The sequence below is a fragment of the Acomys minous genome, assembly GCF_964271855.1.
Source record: "Acomys minous genome assembly, chromosome: 5".
In the NCBI taxonomy this organism is placed as follows: domain Eukaryota; kingdom Metazoa; phylum Chordata; class Mammalia; order Rodentia; family Muridae; genus Acomys; species Acomys minous.
In genome coordinates this window covers 12,320,967-12,338,100 of record NC_140494.1, presented here as the reverse complement: position 1 = coordinate 12,338,100, position 17,134 = coordinate 12,320,967, and the positions used below count along the sequence as shown (strand labels likewise).

General features: G+C 41.7%; 1 protein-coding gene across 2 annotated transcripts in view; it reads left to right on the top strand.

Annotated features, from left to right (window-relative positions):
* USP6NL (USP6 N-terminal like) overlaps positions 1-17,134 on the top strand; it is a 128,073-nt gene that overhangs the window by 78,800 nt on the left and 32,139 nt on the right. The window contains exons 5-6 of one of the 2 annotated variants that reach the window (XM_084783988.1): positions 5,201-5,240; positions 13,848-13,928. In XM_084783988.1, the coding sequence (XP_084640114.1) occupies positions 5,201-5,240; positions 13,848-13,928 (121 nt within the window). Of the gene's footprint in view, positions 1-5,200; positions 5,241-13,847; positions 13,929-15,007; positions 15,069-17,134 lie in introns of those variants that run through there. The other variant, XM_084783989.1, reaches the window with a different exon arrangement.

The window sequence follows — 17,134 nt, the reverse complement described above, 5'->3', positions numbered from 1 at the left end:
ATACTTCGTCTAAAGAAAAGAACCAAAATTACCTTATACATGTATGTTGAGGCTTTGAAGAGATCAAATGTGGTACTATATCATAAAGCTCTTTATGCTTAGACACGGTGCCTATCTGAAACTTTCTCCTGGATAGTTGTACTCTGAAGACTTTGAAGGTCACCAGAGGACAGAGCAGAGGTCATGGATTAAATCTCTGTTCTCTATTCCTTGCCTTTGTTATTTTTATTTCTTCATCCTTTTTTCCCTTCCACCTTCCTTCCTTTCATTTTCCTCCTCCTCTGCTTCTCGCTCCTCTTCACCATCATCAAACATAGCCACAACTGTGAGGGGAAGCCATTGTACGTTTGTGCTAGTCAAGTGCAGAACTAGGCTGTGAGTCAAATTTTGAAGGACACGTTGAGTATCAAGATGCATAAGCTCAGGAGGTTGCAGATTTGCGCAGTAGAATCAGTTGGAAAAAAGATTTCTGGATTCTGTACTAGATTTTGATTCAGAAGATGGCATGTGTCCCACCCGTGTAATAATGCATTTTTAAGAATTAGAGTGTAGTCCAAATAGTATGAAGTGCACATCAAAACTTGTACCTTCCAAAGGGTGTATTAGTTAGTCAATTTCTTCTTGTCCCTTGAAAGAAACTTAAGCCTTACCATCAAGTTATTGCCCAAGATCCTAACTTGTGTTTGTCAGTTAAAAAGTTGTAGTTTTTTTTTTTAAAAAAAAAGTTTGGGCTGAGGTCCAGTTGCCTGTAGTGAGGGGAAAAGTCAGTTGATAACTTACCTTGATATTAGTTAATACTCATTGAGCACTTCCTATATGCCAAGCAGTGCTCCAAGCATTTGCTCCTTCAAAACATCTTTGGTGTAGATGCTTTTTGGTTTTTAGATGGTGAACATGTAGTGCCGAGAGCTCAAGTAAGTTTATTGACTGTGTGTCAGCTCGGATGGGGGTCTAGGGTAGCCCTTACTTGAGAGCCACATTCTGAATTGCTATTACTGCTTTTTTTTTTTTTTACTGCCGTCTTTGTTTTAATGAGAGAATTACAGGATAAGTGCTTTGAAATGCCTACACAGGAGACTGAAATGGCTGTTCTGTCAATGTGCATGCTACTGTAGCACAGGCGACCATGTCTCTGAAAATGAAGCTGATTGGTGCCAGTTCTCACGATGTCACACTCAGTTGTTAAGATCTGCTTCCTGCTGGAGTCCCAAAACAGAAGCACCAACGAAAATGCGACAGAGAAGTGGGTTCCAGTGTGCTGCTCGGCTTTACTAGCCTACTCTTAGTAAAGCTCTTTCCACAGTTTACTGCTGGGGGCTTTTGTTGCTTGCCATGGTGGATGGGACTTTATCATACTGTTGGATGAAGCTTTTGGTGTAAGCATCTAGAGATAGAGATGATTTTCTGTCCCACCCTGACCAAAAGAGCACCTCTCCTATCTTGGCTGTGTGTAGGTTTCGATTGCTGCTGCAGTTGAAATTAGATTTTAAATCCATGGTCAATAAAACACAACACAACACCGTGGAGTGCAGTGCAGTGCAGTGCAATGCCATACCGTCCCGTCCCGTCCCATCCCATCCCATCCCATCCCATCCCATCCATCTGAACAACCTTCCAGCCTTCTGGATATTGCTGAGTTCTTATCTAGATACAGTATTAGACGTAAACTCTTTGCTATGATGTATAAAGAAGTAACCATAATGAACACAGTGTAGGATTGACTTGGTTTGATAACAGAATTCATATTAGGTATAAAAGCTGTTGCCAGACTAGCCTGTGATGGAGTTACAGCTGCAGGCTGAAAAGTTGAGCTTGCTTAAAAGGTTGGAGAATCAACACTAGCTACTACAGCTCTTCTGGACAAAACATTGCCTGGTATTTTGATAAATAACACTTTTAGTTCACAAGTTTTAAATAGAATTAAAAGGAAGCTGTACCAGAAATAGAGGGAACCAAATTAAATCTAAACATCACATGTTCAACTACTTATCCAAATTCATATATCTGTAAAATGTAGTTGAGTTAGTCTGTGGCTTCCCTTTCTAAGTCTGTAAGAGACAGGCGCTCTTGCTTTCAAGATTGTCCATTTTGGTTGAAATATTTGAGAACTCTTACCAATCATATAGGCAAATTTTAACTATAGGTTGAATTTGAACTTAGATAAAATTTTCTCCAAAACAAAAATGAACCCTATATTCAACTTAACGGATTTTAGCTATTTTAACAAAGTAGGCTTCCAAGTACATGCTTGTTTGACATTTAAAGAAACACTCGGTGAATTGTTGGGAAATGACAGACACATACTTAGCAGTACATTAAAGCCTGGCTCAGATGAAAACCACGCCAGCTGAGGTCTTTCTTCTGACCACTGCTCTTGCTCGTCAGCTGAGTGTTGTTTCTGGCAGTCCACACAGGCCTGCATGTCCTGTGCTCTAAAGCAGCGGATTGTTAGTAGTTGTTTCTTACCAAGAGCAGATACAAAGTGTTTTTGCATTTGTGGTCCATGTGTCTTTGTCACAATGACTCAGCTCTGCTGGTATAGTGAGACAACCACCCCAGACCCCAGATGATATCTAAGTGAGTAAGAACGACAGTGTTCCATTAAATTTTTATTTACAGAAATAGACAGCAAACAAGAGTTGACCCGTGGGCCATAGTTTGCTGACGTGAAGGAGTACATCTGTGTATTGCTGGCTGTTTTTTCCTCTTCTTTGCTCTAAGGAGATTTACTTAACAAGATACAGATTACTGGAGCCAGTGTGGTGGTGCAAGTTTTTAATGCAAGCACTTGGGAGGCAAAGGCAGGCAGAGTTCTGGTCTACAGAGTGAGTTCCAGGACAGCCAAGGATATACAGAGAAACTTTCTTGGGGGAAAAAAGAAGGAAAAGGAGAGGGGTGGAGAGAGAAGAGGAGGAGGAGGAGGAGGAGGAGGAAGAGGAGGAAGGTGGTACAGATTATTGGCATAAGCAAACATGCCTTTTAGCCTACATCTATTTGGCCATATTCACTGAATACCTTGACTGTCCCTGTGATGTTCTGGACAACATGTGGAACTCCTGGTGAGGTGGCATTCTCTCTTCTTAGATGCTATGAGCCTCAGCATAGGCCTGCACAGAGCCTCGAGGAGGGCAAGGCCTGTGCACACAACAGGCTCTGTTGGGGACGTTTTAGGTATAGGATAGAAGAGGACCCAGGCTTGCTCTGTCATCTATCTATGAGGTCCAAAGACTGTGCTCAATCCCTAGAATTTCTGTTTTTCCTGAGAACTGTTTTCTCAGCCTTCACACACTCTGTACCCTTCGTGCACTCTAGCAGTAGCTGAAGATCATTTAAATGCACTCGCTTATGTTGTAGTGAACATTTTTGTGTTAGGCTAAGTGACTAAATGAAAATGTTTATTTTCTTATCTATGAAAAGAGGGATTTGGGGTTTCTCTCTAAATTCTCTTTTGGCTTTTATATCACTTTTGTCAGTTCCATTGCTATGGCTAAATGGTTCATCTAAGGACTCTTAAAGAAGCAAAGAATGACATAAAATACTAGGCTCTTGAATAATAATCTGTCATGTTCTTAGAAGTGGTGCCACTTGATCTCAAGAGAAAACAGAAGCAAAAATATGCACATATTGTTGCCAAAACAGCCATACTATTGAGAAAACTGCTGAAATCAGTTTTGTTTATATGCAATACTTTATTTATTACTGACAGTTAATATAAGAGTCTCAGGATATTTTAATGTGAGAAGTGATAGCACACATGAACCAGAGAAATGATTTTGTTGTTTTTTAATAAAAAAATACTGTTGCAGTTTTGACAGCAAAGTTTTATTTTACAGATTAAAAGTGGTAGTTTTCTTTTAATTCACAAGTCCATTGAAATCCAATATTTCTTTTCTCTTTTCTGATATTGAGAATTAAACCCAGAGCCCCACTGATGCCAGGCATGTACCCTACCCTACCAATGAATTGCTTCCCTCCATGGTTGGGGGTGGGAGAAGGGTTGGTGCTCACATGCACACATGTACATGCTCAGGCACATGTATGGGTTCATGTGTTTATATGTTCACATGTGTGTATGTATGTATGTAGAAGCCAGAGGTCAACCCTGGATGTTTCTCAGAAGCCATCAGGCTTGATATTTTCCCCTTTGGTATAGGTTTCTCATTGGACCTTGGGACTTGCCAGTGACACTAGGCTGGCTGGCCAGTGAGCCGCAGAGATCTGTCTCTGCCTTTTTAGTGAATACCACCATGCCTCTGTGTGTGTGTGTGTGTGTGTGTGTGTGTGTGTGTGTGTGTGTGTGTGTGTACGTGCAGTTGTTAAGGATTGAACTTAGGTCCCCATGTTTGCATAGCAAGCACTTTACAAACGGAGTCAGCACTCCTGGTCTCCCAACCCTCATTTTACAGTTTTCTTTTGAGGCAGGGTCTCACCAAGTTCCCCCGGGCCGACTTTGAACTTACTGATACTCAGGCACTTGTTGAGTTTCATAATTTTCTTCTACTTAGCCTCTTGATTAGCTGGGGCTTCAGGCCTATTCTACCAGGCTTGGCTCCAGTTTTTTCTCTGTGCTAATTTTAAATAGTAATTTTATTTTAGGCAATAGTTGGGACCAAGAATAAAGGAGATGGTCTAGGGCACAGGGTGCACACTGAGTAAAGTGTCCAGGCCAAATCTGACTCGCCACTTGGTTTAGTAGAAGTTGTATGGAGTTGAATTTACCTGTCATTTGTGAGCACTGTCACACTACCACACTAGAGTCCAAGTAGCTGTGAGAGAGTGTGTGATTCACAAAGCCTAAAACATTACTGCTTACTGGGACAGGGGTTGCTGAACTTGGTCTAGGGCAGTGTTCTCCAACAGGACTTTCTGCCATGATAGACATGTTCAATACAGCAGCCTCTGGCTACATAATTTTTGTGTAGTCAGACTATCACTAGTGAGACTTAACTTTGAATTGCTCCCTAGGACGGTGACTACTGTGTTTGAAGTTGAGGGCTGTTGTGACTACAGACCAGATATTTTCGGTTGAATTCGGTGCAGTGGAAACATGAAACATGCATCTCTTGTGGTGACAGATACATAGTACACATGATACATGCCTGCAGGATATATTACACATGATACATGCCTGCAGGATATAGTTCATAAAATCTGCTTTGATTTCACCCATTTCATTTATGTATCTTGTTATTCTCTGCAGTGAGGAGGAGCTCCCGTATCATAATGCAGCTGCGGACCGGGTAAGTGTGGGTCTGTGTTTGTAGTTATTGATGAATTGCCTTGATAGGAATAGAATCTGCCTTTGTGATTTTTGAGTGTTGTATTGTATGGAGCTGGCATTGTTAGAATATGATCATAATTGTATCCCTTTTAAGAAAGTAATTAAAATAAGTGTGAAATGGGTTTGGGAGGATTTATGAGATTCTTATCTTTGTTTAAAAATAAAGAAAAGGTCAGGGCTCTAAAATGCTCTGCCCCTGCTCAGTTCAGGCTCTACCTATATGAAACAGCCTCTCTCTGTGGCATGACTTTTCTCCACCCACCCACCCACCCATGCCATGTACTTTTGTGTGTTATGAGTGGTTTTGGTTTGGTTATTTTCTCTGTCATTTTTTGTTACTTCGTTGAAGTCCACACAGTGTAGTTGGATCACTCCTTCCTCCCGCCTTCCTTCGCTACCCACTCAGCTTTTTGTCCTTTTGTTTTTAAACCCTTCAAGGACAGTTTTTGCTGCTCTTGGGTACTGTTGTGTGTGTGGCCTTTCCTGGAGGGTGGTCAGCCCTTAAAGGAAACTGTCTTCCTCTCCCAGTAGCTGTCAGCTGCCAGCAACTGGGCGTGGCTTCTTGCTCACCTCCCCCTTCATGGTGGGGGTTTGTCTGTCTCGACCTGTGCAGATCTTATGCATGCTGTCACAACTGCTGTGAGCACATATGTACAACTGCCCTGCTGAGTTAGAACACGGTTTCCTTGTGATATCCTCCGGCTCTGACTCTTACACTCTCTTATTATAATATCTGAGCCTCGGAGGAGAGGATGTGGCTTTGTCCCATTTAGGGCACCATCTCCCGTTCTCTATACCTCGAACACTTGTGAGTCTCCATGGTAATTACCTTCCTCTGTAAAAAGAAGCTTCTCTGATGAGGCTTGACAGCTACACTAACCTAAGGGTACAACAAAGAATGTTCCTGCCTCTGACAGACACTTCTTGTGCGGTACCAATCATCTGACCTCCTGGTACCACGCAGGAGGTCAGACCCTCCTGTCATATGCCCCCACCCCTCCCCCATCTTCCCTCTCACGCATAGCCATTACAGATGGTCTGTAACTTAGAGTAGCTTCTCTTCAGATTTTAAATTTTGATCTTTTCCTTGGCCCTGTAGACAAATGTCCCCATCACAGTCCTCCTGACTTTCGTCCACATTTTCTGAGTTGTCCCTGACTCCTTTCAGACCCCACCTCATCTCAGCCAGTGCTTGAGCTCTGCCATCCAGGGATACTCAGAGTTTGTTGTGCTACCCTGGAAGCTTCCTGTCTTCCTGTTTGTTTGCTGAAAGTCCTTGTCATTTTCTCCTAGTCTTACCTGTTCAACAGACAGAATGCCCCTGTTAAGGGGAGTTCAGGTCATGTCACTTTCTGAGCAGAACCTCCCTGCATCTTCCCCACCCATCCACAGGAAGCACAAGGCCTAAGAATGTCCTCCGAGCAGTGTGCGGCCCCTCTCCGCCCCTGTGCCAGCACTGCTTCCTGGTGTCCCCGAGTGGAGGCACGCTTGAGTCCCTCTTCAGGGCTCGCCTGCTGGCGTCTCCCTCTCGTGAGGTGTTTTGCTGTTCTCATAGTAGCTGCAAGGCTTGGCCATTTTAGTTGTGTTGTTTTGTTTTGTTTTCGAGACAGGATTGCTCTGTAGCCTTGGCTGTCCTGGACTCGCTTCGTAGACCAGGCTGGCCTTGAACTCACAGCGATCCGCCTGCCTCTGCCTCCTGAGTCCTGGGATTACAGGCGTGCGCCACCACCGCCTGGCTCCATTTTAGTTCCTCCAAGAATTTACCCAAGTGTCACTTACAGAATATGACTACCTTTGGTCATCTAACTTAAAATTGGGAACTTCTCACCCCTGGTGTTAATTATCTTCTTCTTTTTCTGTATTGTACAGGACACCATTTGTGAGTTAGATAGTGTGAAGATTTCTTATTTTGTCTGTTTCTCCCACTAGGTTGTAATCTATATGAGTCACATTCTTCCTTCTATATAACATTAAATATATTGACTAAAAGCTGCTGCAGAGTTTGTGTTGCAGTGTTCTGAATGTGAAAGGTTAGAGAGAAAAGAATTGAAATTGTTTTTTCTAAACAAAGGCTAGGCTGATTTGGCAAAATAAAAATGTGTTAATCTAGTATTGATTTTGCTCTCCAACTTCTTCACTATTTTTTTTGTGGTTATTGTTTTTTTGGGTTTTTTTTTGTTTTTTGTTTTTGTTTTTGTTTTTGTTTTGCTTGAGAAAGCCTTAGAGTCTTCAAGCCAGTTATTAGATAAATCAAGAAATGTGCCAGTAAAGAAAAAATATAAGGTAAATTAGCAGAAGGTGCATGCTTGAAAAATCAAGTTTGCTAATTTCTTTATAAGACTGAACTGTATAATAAGATTCTTACCCAGCGCAAGTATGCATATAATAATTAATGAATGAATTAATTTCCTGTTTAAAGTATTAATATAAAAGAAATCACTAAAACGTAGTCTGCACATGCCTTAATGATTTATTTAAAATGCCAAGCATGGTAATACATGCCTTTAATCTCAGCACTGGAGAGGCAGAGGTAGGTAGAGCTCTGTAGTTGAAACCAACCTGATGAGATCAGCCTGGTCTTCATAGAGAGTCACAGGCTACTAGGGCTACACTGTGAGAGCCTCCCTAGCTTTAAAACAAAACAAAAACCCCAAACTATTAAAATGAGAACCATTTTTGTCTATTTACTTGTCAGCCCTTTCCCAGGGTAAGAGAGGATTCTGAGGTAGTTTCTTGAGGTAGCTCTTTCCTCAGAGCCCTTTGATACATTGTACTTATTACTTTAAGGCCTTCTTTAACATTTTTCTGCATTTATTTGTTGTTAGTACACCTGTGTGTGTGTATGCTTGTATGTGTATGTGTGTATATCTCATGTATGTATCATATATGTACCTACACACACACACACACACACACACACACACACACACACACACACACAAACTTAGACTCATGCAAAGTCTAGCATTCTATAGTATTTGCCTATACATAGTGGCCATGCACTACCATTGCTAGATAGGCAATACAAATGTATTCATTTTTTCATTCAGTCAGATCAAGAGAATGATGTCGTTGCTGAAGGTTTATGCTCTGCAAAGCGTGCTGCTGAGGCCGTGCTTCTTGGTGCTTATTTAGGAAGACTGGTGCTCTGATGCCTGTCTTGTCAAGTAATCCTGCCTTCAGTTCTAGCTCTGCTCCTTTATGGGAGGCCATTCTACACATGAAATAGGGACAGTAATCTTTTCTCATAAAAGGATTAATGTGGTGTTTGCAAAATGATTTGGGTTCCTCCAAACAGGCACTTAAACAAATAAACAAACACACTCGTATTTACCCCGTAGAGAACAATATTAATAATGGATTATATTATTTTCTTGAGCTTATTGATGTTTTTAATAAGGAGGAAAGGTTATATAAAACCATGAATTTTCATAAAGCTATGAAATGCCTTGCAATATTTTGCATACTATATAAATTACGAGGGCCTTTTGCTTTTAATTTATTTTGTTTATTTGTGTGCGAGCACACATATGCATGTATGCACATGTGCCGCTGTGGGCATGTATAAGTCAGAGGACAGCTGACGCTGGTTGGTTCTCTCTCTGCTTCTACCCTGTGAGTGCTGAAGATCCAGCTTCCATTGTCAGGCTTGGCGGTGGCTAGTGTTTTACCCTGAGCCATCGTCACAGCCCCCTTTTAGTTCGTCTAAAAAGTACACCTTCGTTGAGTCCTGATAGGCAACCGCATTCCAATGGCAAGGTTTCCGCACTTCTTATCCTCTCCTGACCTCTGCTGGTGAGATCTAGGCATGGGTGACTCCCCTAACTTTACTCACATGTCCTTACTAGATGACATGGGAAAAAGCCAAACCTAGTGCTACTCTCATAGTTTACGTAGTTACATCGTGTAGAGCACCTCAGGTGTTTGACTTGCTCCACATAAGCAAGCAGATCCTCCAGGGGACAGTTGTTACAGAGCTGCAGCCCAGTTCTCCCCAGACTGCACCCTGTTAATGCACATTGATTTGACCCTGTGGCGTACGAAGCAGAGGTTCACATGATGTGGTGCTGCGGTTTGCTAGAGCAGCTCACAGACTTTGATGCTGTGTTTACCAGCCCTGCTTACTAAAACTATCCTCTCCAGGAGCAGCCAAATGGGATATTGTATGCATGGGTTGAGGAAAGGAGGTGCAGAGCTTCCATGTCTTTTCCAGTATGAGAGCCCCGGGTGATCACCAACCAAGAAGTGGTGGAACTACATAGCTGAGGGATTTTAATGGAGGCTTTATGACAGAGCTGTAGTCAGTGTGTGAGGCCTGAGCTCAGTCTTCAGCATCATCACAAATGCTCTCTCTCTCGCTCTCTCTCCTTCGCCCTCTCTCCTTCCCTCCCCCATTTGAGAGGCTTACTAAAAATATAGTGTTTATAAGATGATAATGATTGAATTTGATTTTTTTTTTTGGATAGAAGAATGGTTTAATGATGAGGATGTTTTTGTTCTTAAAGGGCTACATTCTTGGAAATATTTAGATACGATGTATTCAAGTCTGATTTTTCTAGTGGATTAGCCAGAAAACCCCCAAAAAGAAATAAATGAAATCTGGCAAAATATTAATATTTGTTAGATATTGATGAAGTGCATACTAACATATGATGTAGTTTTGTTTTAGTTTTCATGTAGGTTTGAATTTTTTTTTGGTTTTTTGAGACAGGGTTTCTCTGTGTAGCTTTGGCCATCCTGGACTCACTTTGTAGACCAGGCTGGCCTCGAACTCACAGCGATCCGCCTGCCTCTGCCTCCCGAGTGCTGGGATTAAAGGCATGCGCCACCACGCCCGGCTTTGAAATAATTTTAAATGAAAATTAAGTAATGTATTTAAAGTAAAAAGGAAGCCAACAGAGTCCATACTGTATGGGCTTCTCACACTAGTAGTTCCGCCTTTTGTCACGCTTTGGAAGCGAGCCTCCAACCCAATGGGATGGCACTCTCTCTACCACTGTGCTGCATAGGGCTATTGTTATCGCTTCTTCTGCTTGTTTCTGTAATTCCGCTCTGAAGTTCCTACCTAAGCAACACCTCATACTCATCTCCTGTCCCACTCTACTCAGTAGCCGCAAGATGCTACTAAATGTTTCGCATTGCTGCCTAGTTGTCCTGCCTTTATGTAAGCAGTTTAATATACAACTGTTGTTTTAGGTAATGAAATTAAAAGGTAAACATATGCTGTGGTCAGGGGGCTAATACTTTAATAATAATTAATGATTTGAGCATGAAGGCAGCTGGAGTACATGTGTTGAGTGCAACAATAATTTTAGTAGTTCTCTCTCTGTAGCATGGAGAGCTGAGGTAAAGAGCCAAGTGATTTGCCCCAAGGGAAGTTGAAAGGAGTCCACTCGGACTAAGCTGGCCAGTGCCCCGTCAATGCTGCTGAATGCTGAGGGGATAGTTGAGTTAGCTTGACCATGGAGGCACTTGGGAGAGGCTCCAGGGCTTGGACATTTAAACTAGCTCTTGAGAAGCTACGTAAGTCTCTGATGGGGGTTGAAGACCAGATAGTTTAGTTTTACAGTCAAGTTTAGTTGGTTAGGGGATAAGATCTTTTTAGATCAAGATAGATGATTTAAGTTAATAGAGATAAGATATGATAGATACTGATTTTTATTCAGAAATTTAGACCCAACAAGATAGGAAAGATGTTTACTTCAAGTTTGACAAATACAAAAAGTCAAATCACTATGAATGTACCATTTATATAACTCATGATTGTCTCATGGTTCTTCCTGCTGCATGTAGTTTATTTTATTCATGTGTAATATATAAATGTATATGTTAAAAAAGAAACATAATAAAATAATAAAAAAGATACTGTCAGATGAATGATATATCAGTTAAACTTTCCTCGTTGCTTTGACAAATGCAGCCTAAGGAAAGGCTTGTTTCAGCACTTTGAGGGTGGAGTCCACCACAGCAGGGAGTCATCGTGGCAGAGGAGTCAAACTTCTGCTCACATGGCATCCACAGGAAGCAGAGGTGAATCCTGGGTGCATAGCACTTTCTCCTTTTTTATTCAGATTCAGACCCCAACCAACTTCAGTTAACTCATTCTGGAAACTTCCTCCCAGTTATACTTGGAGCATTACCTCTGTGTGATCGTATATATTGTCAAGTTGACAGCATCGACCCTCACACATGGCAAGGAGAAACACTGCAGGCAGACAAATGGCAAGCCTTGGCCAGAGAGTCATGGCAACAGATACCTCAGGATGACAGATTCGCGTTGAACATGTCAAAATCTTGGGTAGAAATCATGCTATCCTGTTGAATTCCCCTTTGATTTTGGTGTAAATGAATCCATGGCTGACTGATGTTCTGTAGCCTGTTTTCCTGGGGCACTTAGGTTCACAGTTGTCATTTGTGGTTTCAGTTATTGCCTCAAAGTACTTGTTAGAACAGTCAGATTTAGCATATTTGGTAAGAAGGTGGGTTTTAACCGGGATTACTGACTGGTATGGAGAGGGTTCCTTTGATGTGCATTCAAGTCTGGTATAGTTGAAGTGATAGTGTTGTAGAGTCAGCACTCAAGCCCCACTAATATATACGTTTAAAGTCCCACACTAGGAGATTATCTAGGGTATAATTTCTTACATGTATAGAAGAAAGAAAAGCTTGCTTAGTGGTTCTTAACATGGCAGGTATATGTCTTATTCTTTCAGGATGCATAACATTTAAACTAATCTAGTTAATATTAATATACAAAATGTATCTTTAAAAAAGATGGCTACTCCTGGTTTATTGGTAGTTCATAGTAGTAAAAGTAAAAGTTAGCAAGAAGCCTCTGGGTCCTGCAGGGCTGCTCCGCCTACGTGCACGTATGATGCTCTGGCACTGGCTTTGATCATCTGGGTATTGTCTTGTTGGTAGAGGAGGGCATTGCACTTCCAAGGAGTCAAAGGAGGGATGTAGAGTAACAAAACCACAGGCAGTGGCAGCTTAGAGCAGTCTCTAGTTTTTCACACTTTGGTCTTCTCTAAACTCACATTTAGCAAAACATTAATCAGATTTCAGTGCCCCACTGAGTTTTAAAATTAAATGTATTTCTGGAACCATCTGCATCATTTTATCACTAATAATATAATAAAGACTGTGTTTAGCCTTTTGAAAAGTGGGATTTAATGTTCTTTTTCTCATAAGAAATCATCTTTTATTATAAAAACTCATAAAAAAGTTTTAAAGAGTTAGAAAGTAATTACAAAGTTTTATGAACCTACCTAAAGGTAAATTCTATAAAAACATTCTCATTGGTGAGGATCTTTTCCTAAAGTCAGGATTTTCCTTGGGGATTTATGCTTTCAGATCTAAAATTATTGGTGGTGGGTGGGTGGGTGCCATCTGCCAGTGTACTGCCTGCCTGTTTGAGGCTGGATTGAGGCCAGTCAGTAAAGAGCCATATTTTTCATCCAGGAAATATGATTGCCTGTGTTAGAAAGAAGATGGAGAGAGAGGAGGCTGATTGCAGAGCACGAGCGGAGCCCGCCGCCTGCTCCGAGTGCCTCTGTCCTTGCTAGACTCCCCTTGAGCTCTTTGCTTCTGCTTCCTCATGTGCAGACCTGCCTCAGAGGCTAAAGGGAGCATACGTTCTAGACTGTAAGGTGAACCTGCGGAAACGATGTCTTTCCTGGGACATTTTCTCTTCCTGTTACTTTTTATCACATAATTACTATACTCCCAGGCCCAAATACTTAGAGAAAAATCATTTCTCCTTCTGGAAATCCAAAAAAGAGAGGAACAAAGCATTTTCAGTGGTAACTTGCCTCTCAGTTCTTAGCTCTGCCACAGATGTCGGTCTTGACATACAAGACTCTTAACTCACCATGGCAGCCTTGTTTCTTCCTTCCTGAAACTCGTTGGACCGTCTGTCAGCTCCCTAGGGTGCTGAATGGTATCAGAAGCACACGTATCCCCCTGCACCAGATGGGCCCCTCATGTTGGCTCTTTGACTGCTTCCTCATGTGACTTTGACACTAACCTTACTTCATGTCAGAGCCTCTGCCACAGCATTGTGTCTCCCTGTGTCAGCACATGAGGACCCTCAGGGTGACAACTGTGACTTACTTTTGTATATTGTTTCTCTACCATGGAGTTAGTTATATATTAATCACATAGTAACTAAATTGAATTCTTAAAAAACAAACAACTTAGTTATCAAAAATATCAATATGCTAGAATTTAGTAAAAGTAGATAAAAAGAATTAAAGTTTAAAGGTCTTTGTTGCTGTTGCTTTGCAAAATACTTCATGTTTTCTTTAAAAAATTTTTTTTTGTAATATACATTGGATTTTCTGTGGTTGCCTTAAAGTATTAGAAACTACAAACACGCCATCTCTCTGTCTTCTCACCTTGCACCTTGATACTGGTTTCAGATTATCCAACTTAGAAGCAAGCTAGCCAGGGCCTTTCTCTCTGGTGTACTGTAACTTCAAAAAACATTCTCTTTGGTTTTGCTAGGCTGTGATTTGATAAGTAAAAAAACTTCAACCAATAACATTAGATTTGACTTTTATTTTAGCAAAAGCAGCTGGAAATTGAGAGAACTACCAAATGGCTGAAAATGCTGAAAGGATGGGAAAAATACAAGAACACTGAGAAGGTAAATTAAAATAATGTTATTTTCATATAAAGTTATTTAAATTCATTGTGGATTTTCACAGTAAGACTTTTCCTTCAATTCCCAGTTCAGAATGGGTGGAGCAGACAGAGCTGTGCTGGTCCAGAGGTGGAGTGTAATTGAGTTCAGCTGCCCCGTTGGTCTCCTGTGTCCTGGGCTCCTCTGCCTTTACCCTGGCCTCCTTGTGGGGTCAGGATCACTGCTGTAGCTCCAGGCTTCACACCCGTAATACCTGCTCAGAAGGAGAAGGAGCTGTCCTCTGAGTACTTTCCTGGAAGCGGGAGCATTCTTCTTTGCAAACGCTCTCAGAAACCCGCATTCTGCTCTGCGTTGAGTCCATGCTGACTTTTAAACCACGTAGAGGGAACCCACAAAAAGTAAAGCTCTAGTCCCTTCTGACCACTCCCAGCCCTTGGCTGCTGAGGTGGCTCAGCAGGTAAAGGACTTGTGCAAGCCTGATTGGATCCCCAAAGCCCACATAAATAAAGTTGTCCTCGATGGCCATACGGGTGCCAGGCATTCTGTTCAAAGTTTAATTTTTGCTTGAAAGGCCATATGTTATCAGTAGCAGCAGCCACAGTGCCAACAGTTTTCCTTCAGGTCAGAGCCTCATGTATGTATTGTGAGGAAACGCCTGCCAACTATGGCCCCAAATCTGAGTAGCCACAGAACTGCGGGCAGTTAGTTGTTCTTTCCAGTATAATGGTGCTCTGTGAGACCAAGCAGTTGATACAACTTGCCATACATACATGTACAGAAGTGCTTTTTCTGAGGTAGCCATCGTCTTTGAGTGGTACAAGCTCCAAGAGGCCTCTGGTTTCATCAGTCAGCGTGTCACTACAACCGTGCCCAAGAGCTTAGAGTCACTTCTGTTAGTGCTTTCTGTGCTGTGTCACGAACATTCCTACTCAAAAGTGGCCTAAGAAACCGAGTAGAAGGAACAGTACTCTAATAGTTCAGATGGTGCTTTGCCTTGGTGTGTGCCCAGTGGTAGTAGCCTCATTCCCATCACTTTCTCCTGTCAGTGCAGAGGTCGTAGTGGAAATGGAAAGTGACATCATGTTTATGCTTTGAAAATGGCTTTGGTCTTATGCTTGCAAACCACTGGCATTTCATTTTCATGTGAGTAAACTTTACAAACTTAGGACAGGTAGCATGCAATAGGTCCCCATATGTGGACAGTGGGATAGTGCTCACTTAGAGGGATGGACGTTGGGGGGGTCCGACAGGAAACACAGGGAAACTAGCACCAGCCTGGCCTACAGACGCCACCTAGTAAATGCTAGGTGCCCAGGCAAAAAAATCCTATCCTAAAACTAAGCTAACTTTAAATTTCTTTCCCCTATTTCCTTATTCTTTAAATTTTAAAAATTATATTTATTTGGTGTGTGTATGTGTATGGGCACATGTATGTTACATGTGCATTTGGAGGTCAGAGGACAACTTTCAAGAGTTAGTTCTCTTCTGCCATCTGTAGGTGCTGGGTTTTGAACTTAGGTTATCTGGCTTGGCTGCAGCACCTTTACCTGAAGAGCCATCTCACTGGCCTGTATTTCTTTATAATTTCCCCCATATACACGCTTGCATAAGTAAATTATCATACGTCAACATAATAAGAATTCTGTACAGCATCAGTTCCTTGGGTTTTAATAGGTCTGACATAGAAGCAGCCTGGAGGGTGAAGCTTGATGTGTCGGGTCCCAGCCCGCGGGAAAAGTCGAGTCAGGGTTCACCGGAAAGAGGGAGTGGGGATTGAAAGTAGGATACAGAGACGCGAGAAATCATGAATCAAATCAGGAAATTTCTGATCAAGATTCACTTTATTGCCGACTAGCAGGAACATGTATAGAGCAAGGTCAATAGGATCTATTCTAATCTCAGTCACCCTAGCCCCCGGGCAAGAATACAATAGCCTAAGTTGCTCCCTGTAGAACTTCTAGATCTTCTGGGTGGTTCCAAGTTGAGACTTCTCTACTTCTTTCAAAGGTACATAGTCCAAGGATAGCCTAGAACACAAGACCTCCTGAGGTAAAGGTCAGTAACTCGAAGGTCACAGCACACAGCCTAAGCACAGGATTTCTGACATGGCAGAATTTGGCATGGCTTCTTCCCACATTGATGGAATATTCTAGTTTTAAACTCCAGCCTGCCACTTAATAACTGTAACACGGGACAACAGTAGCACCTACTTTCTAGAGTTGTTGTGGGGATTAAATAAGCCGCCTCAGTATGACACAGGAAGTGTTACTTATTAGCCCAGGAAGGGCTGCTTCATGGTGCTGGGAAAACCAGAGCTAAGCAAAGGAAAGGAAGGTTTTGTTATTGTAGGACTCTTCAGCCTTTAATGAGGATCGTGTCCTGCCATTAGAGGCAACTTACTCACTGTGGAGATTGCTCAATTATTGAGCATCTCACAGAGATAATGTCATTGTTTTTTCTTTGTGAGTATCCCAGATATCCGTATTTAAAGTCAGACTCTTTTATTTTACACCAAAGGAAGTTCATTTTGTGTTGTTGAGTCTGTGTTTTAGCATTGGGTTTAGAACTCAAAAGATATTTTTAAAAGAAATCACTTGAAAGTGGGAAATTAGATGCGGCTTCTATGCCCTTGTTTAATAGCACACCGCTCTCAGATCGGCTTACGGCTGACAGCTTCTTTTCCTTTGTGGAAAGATTGCTCAAGCAGTGATGACAGGATACATTTCTGAGCATTGCACCTCCACTTTAGTTTCACATTCAGTCTAATAAGGTATCTGCAGAATTATATGGCTTTATGTTTTCTCCAGTGCATATGTATCTGTTAAAGAAAGCCAGTCTCTGTAAAGATGAGCACTTCTTTCAGCCAGGCTATTACTCTGACAGCAACTCTAGCTAATGCAGTTCCCATTAAGAGGGATTTTAGCAGAACTATTTCTTTGATGTATAATTTTAAAGCACTCTCCCTTAACTATAGTGGTGGAATCATTTGATGATATATATGGTCCAATTTGGTGTGAAAAAGAATACACCTTCTGAAAGAATTACCACCTTCAATTCATATTGTTTTAAATTGCACTGATGTAAAAAGATAATATTTTATTTTTGTTCTTCCAAAGGGAGGGAGGAATGTTTTCAGAGCCCCTGCTTACATAGTAACAACGCAGAGAGATCGAAAAATGTCTCAATACAAACATGGTTCTAGTGGAGAG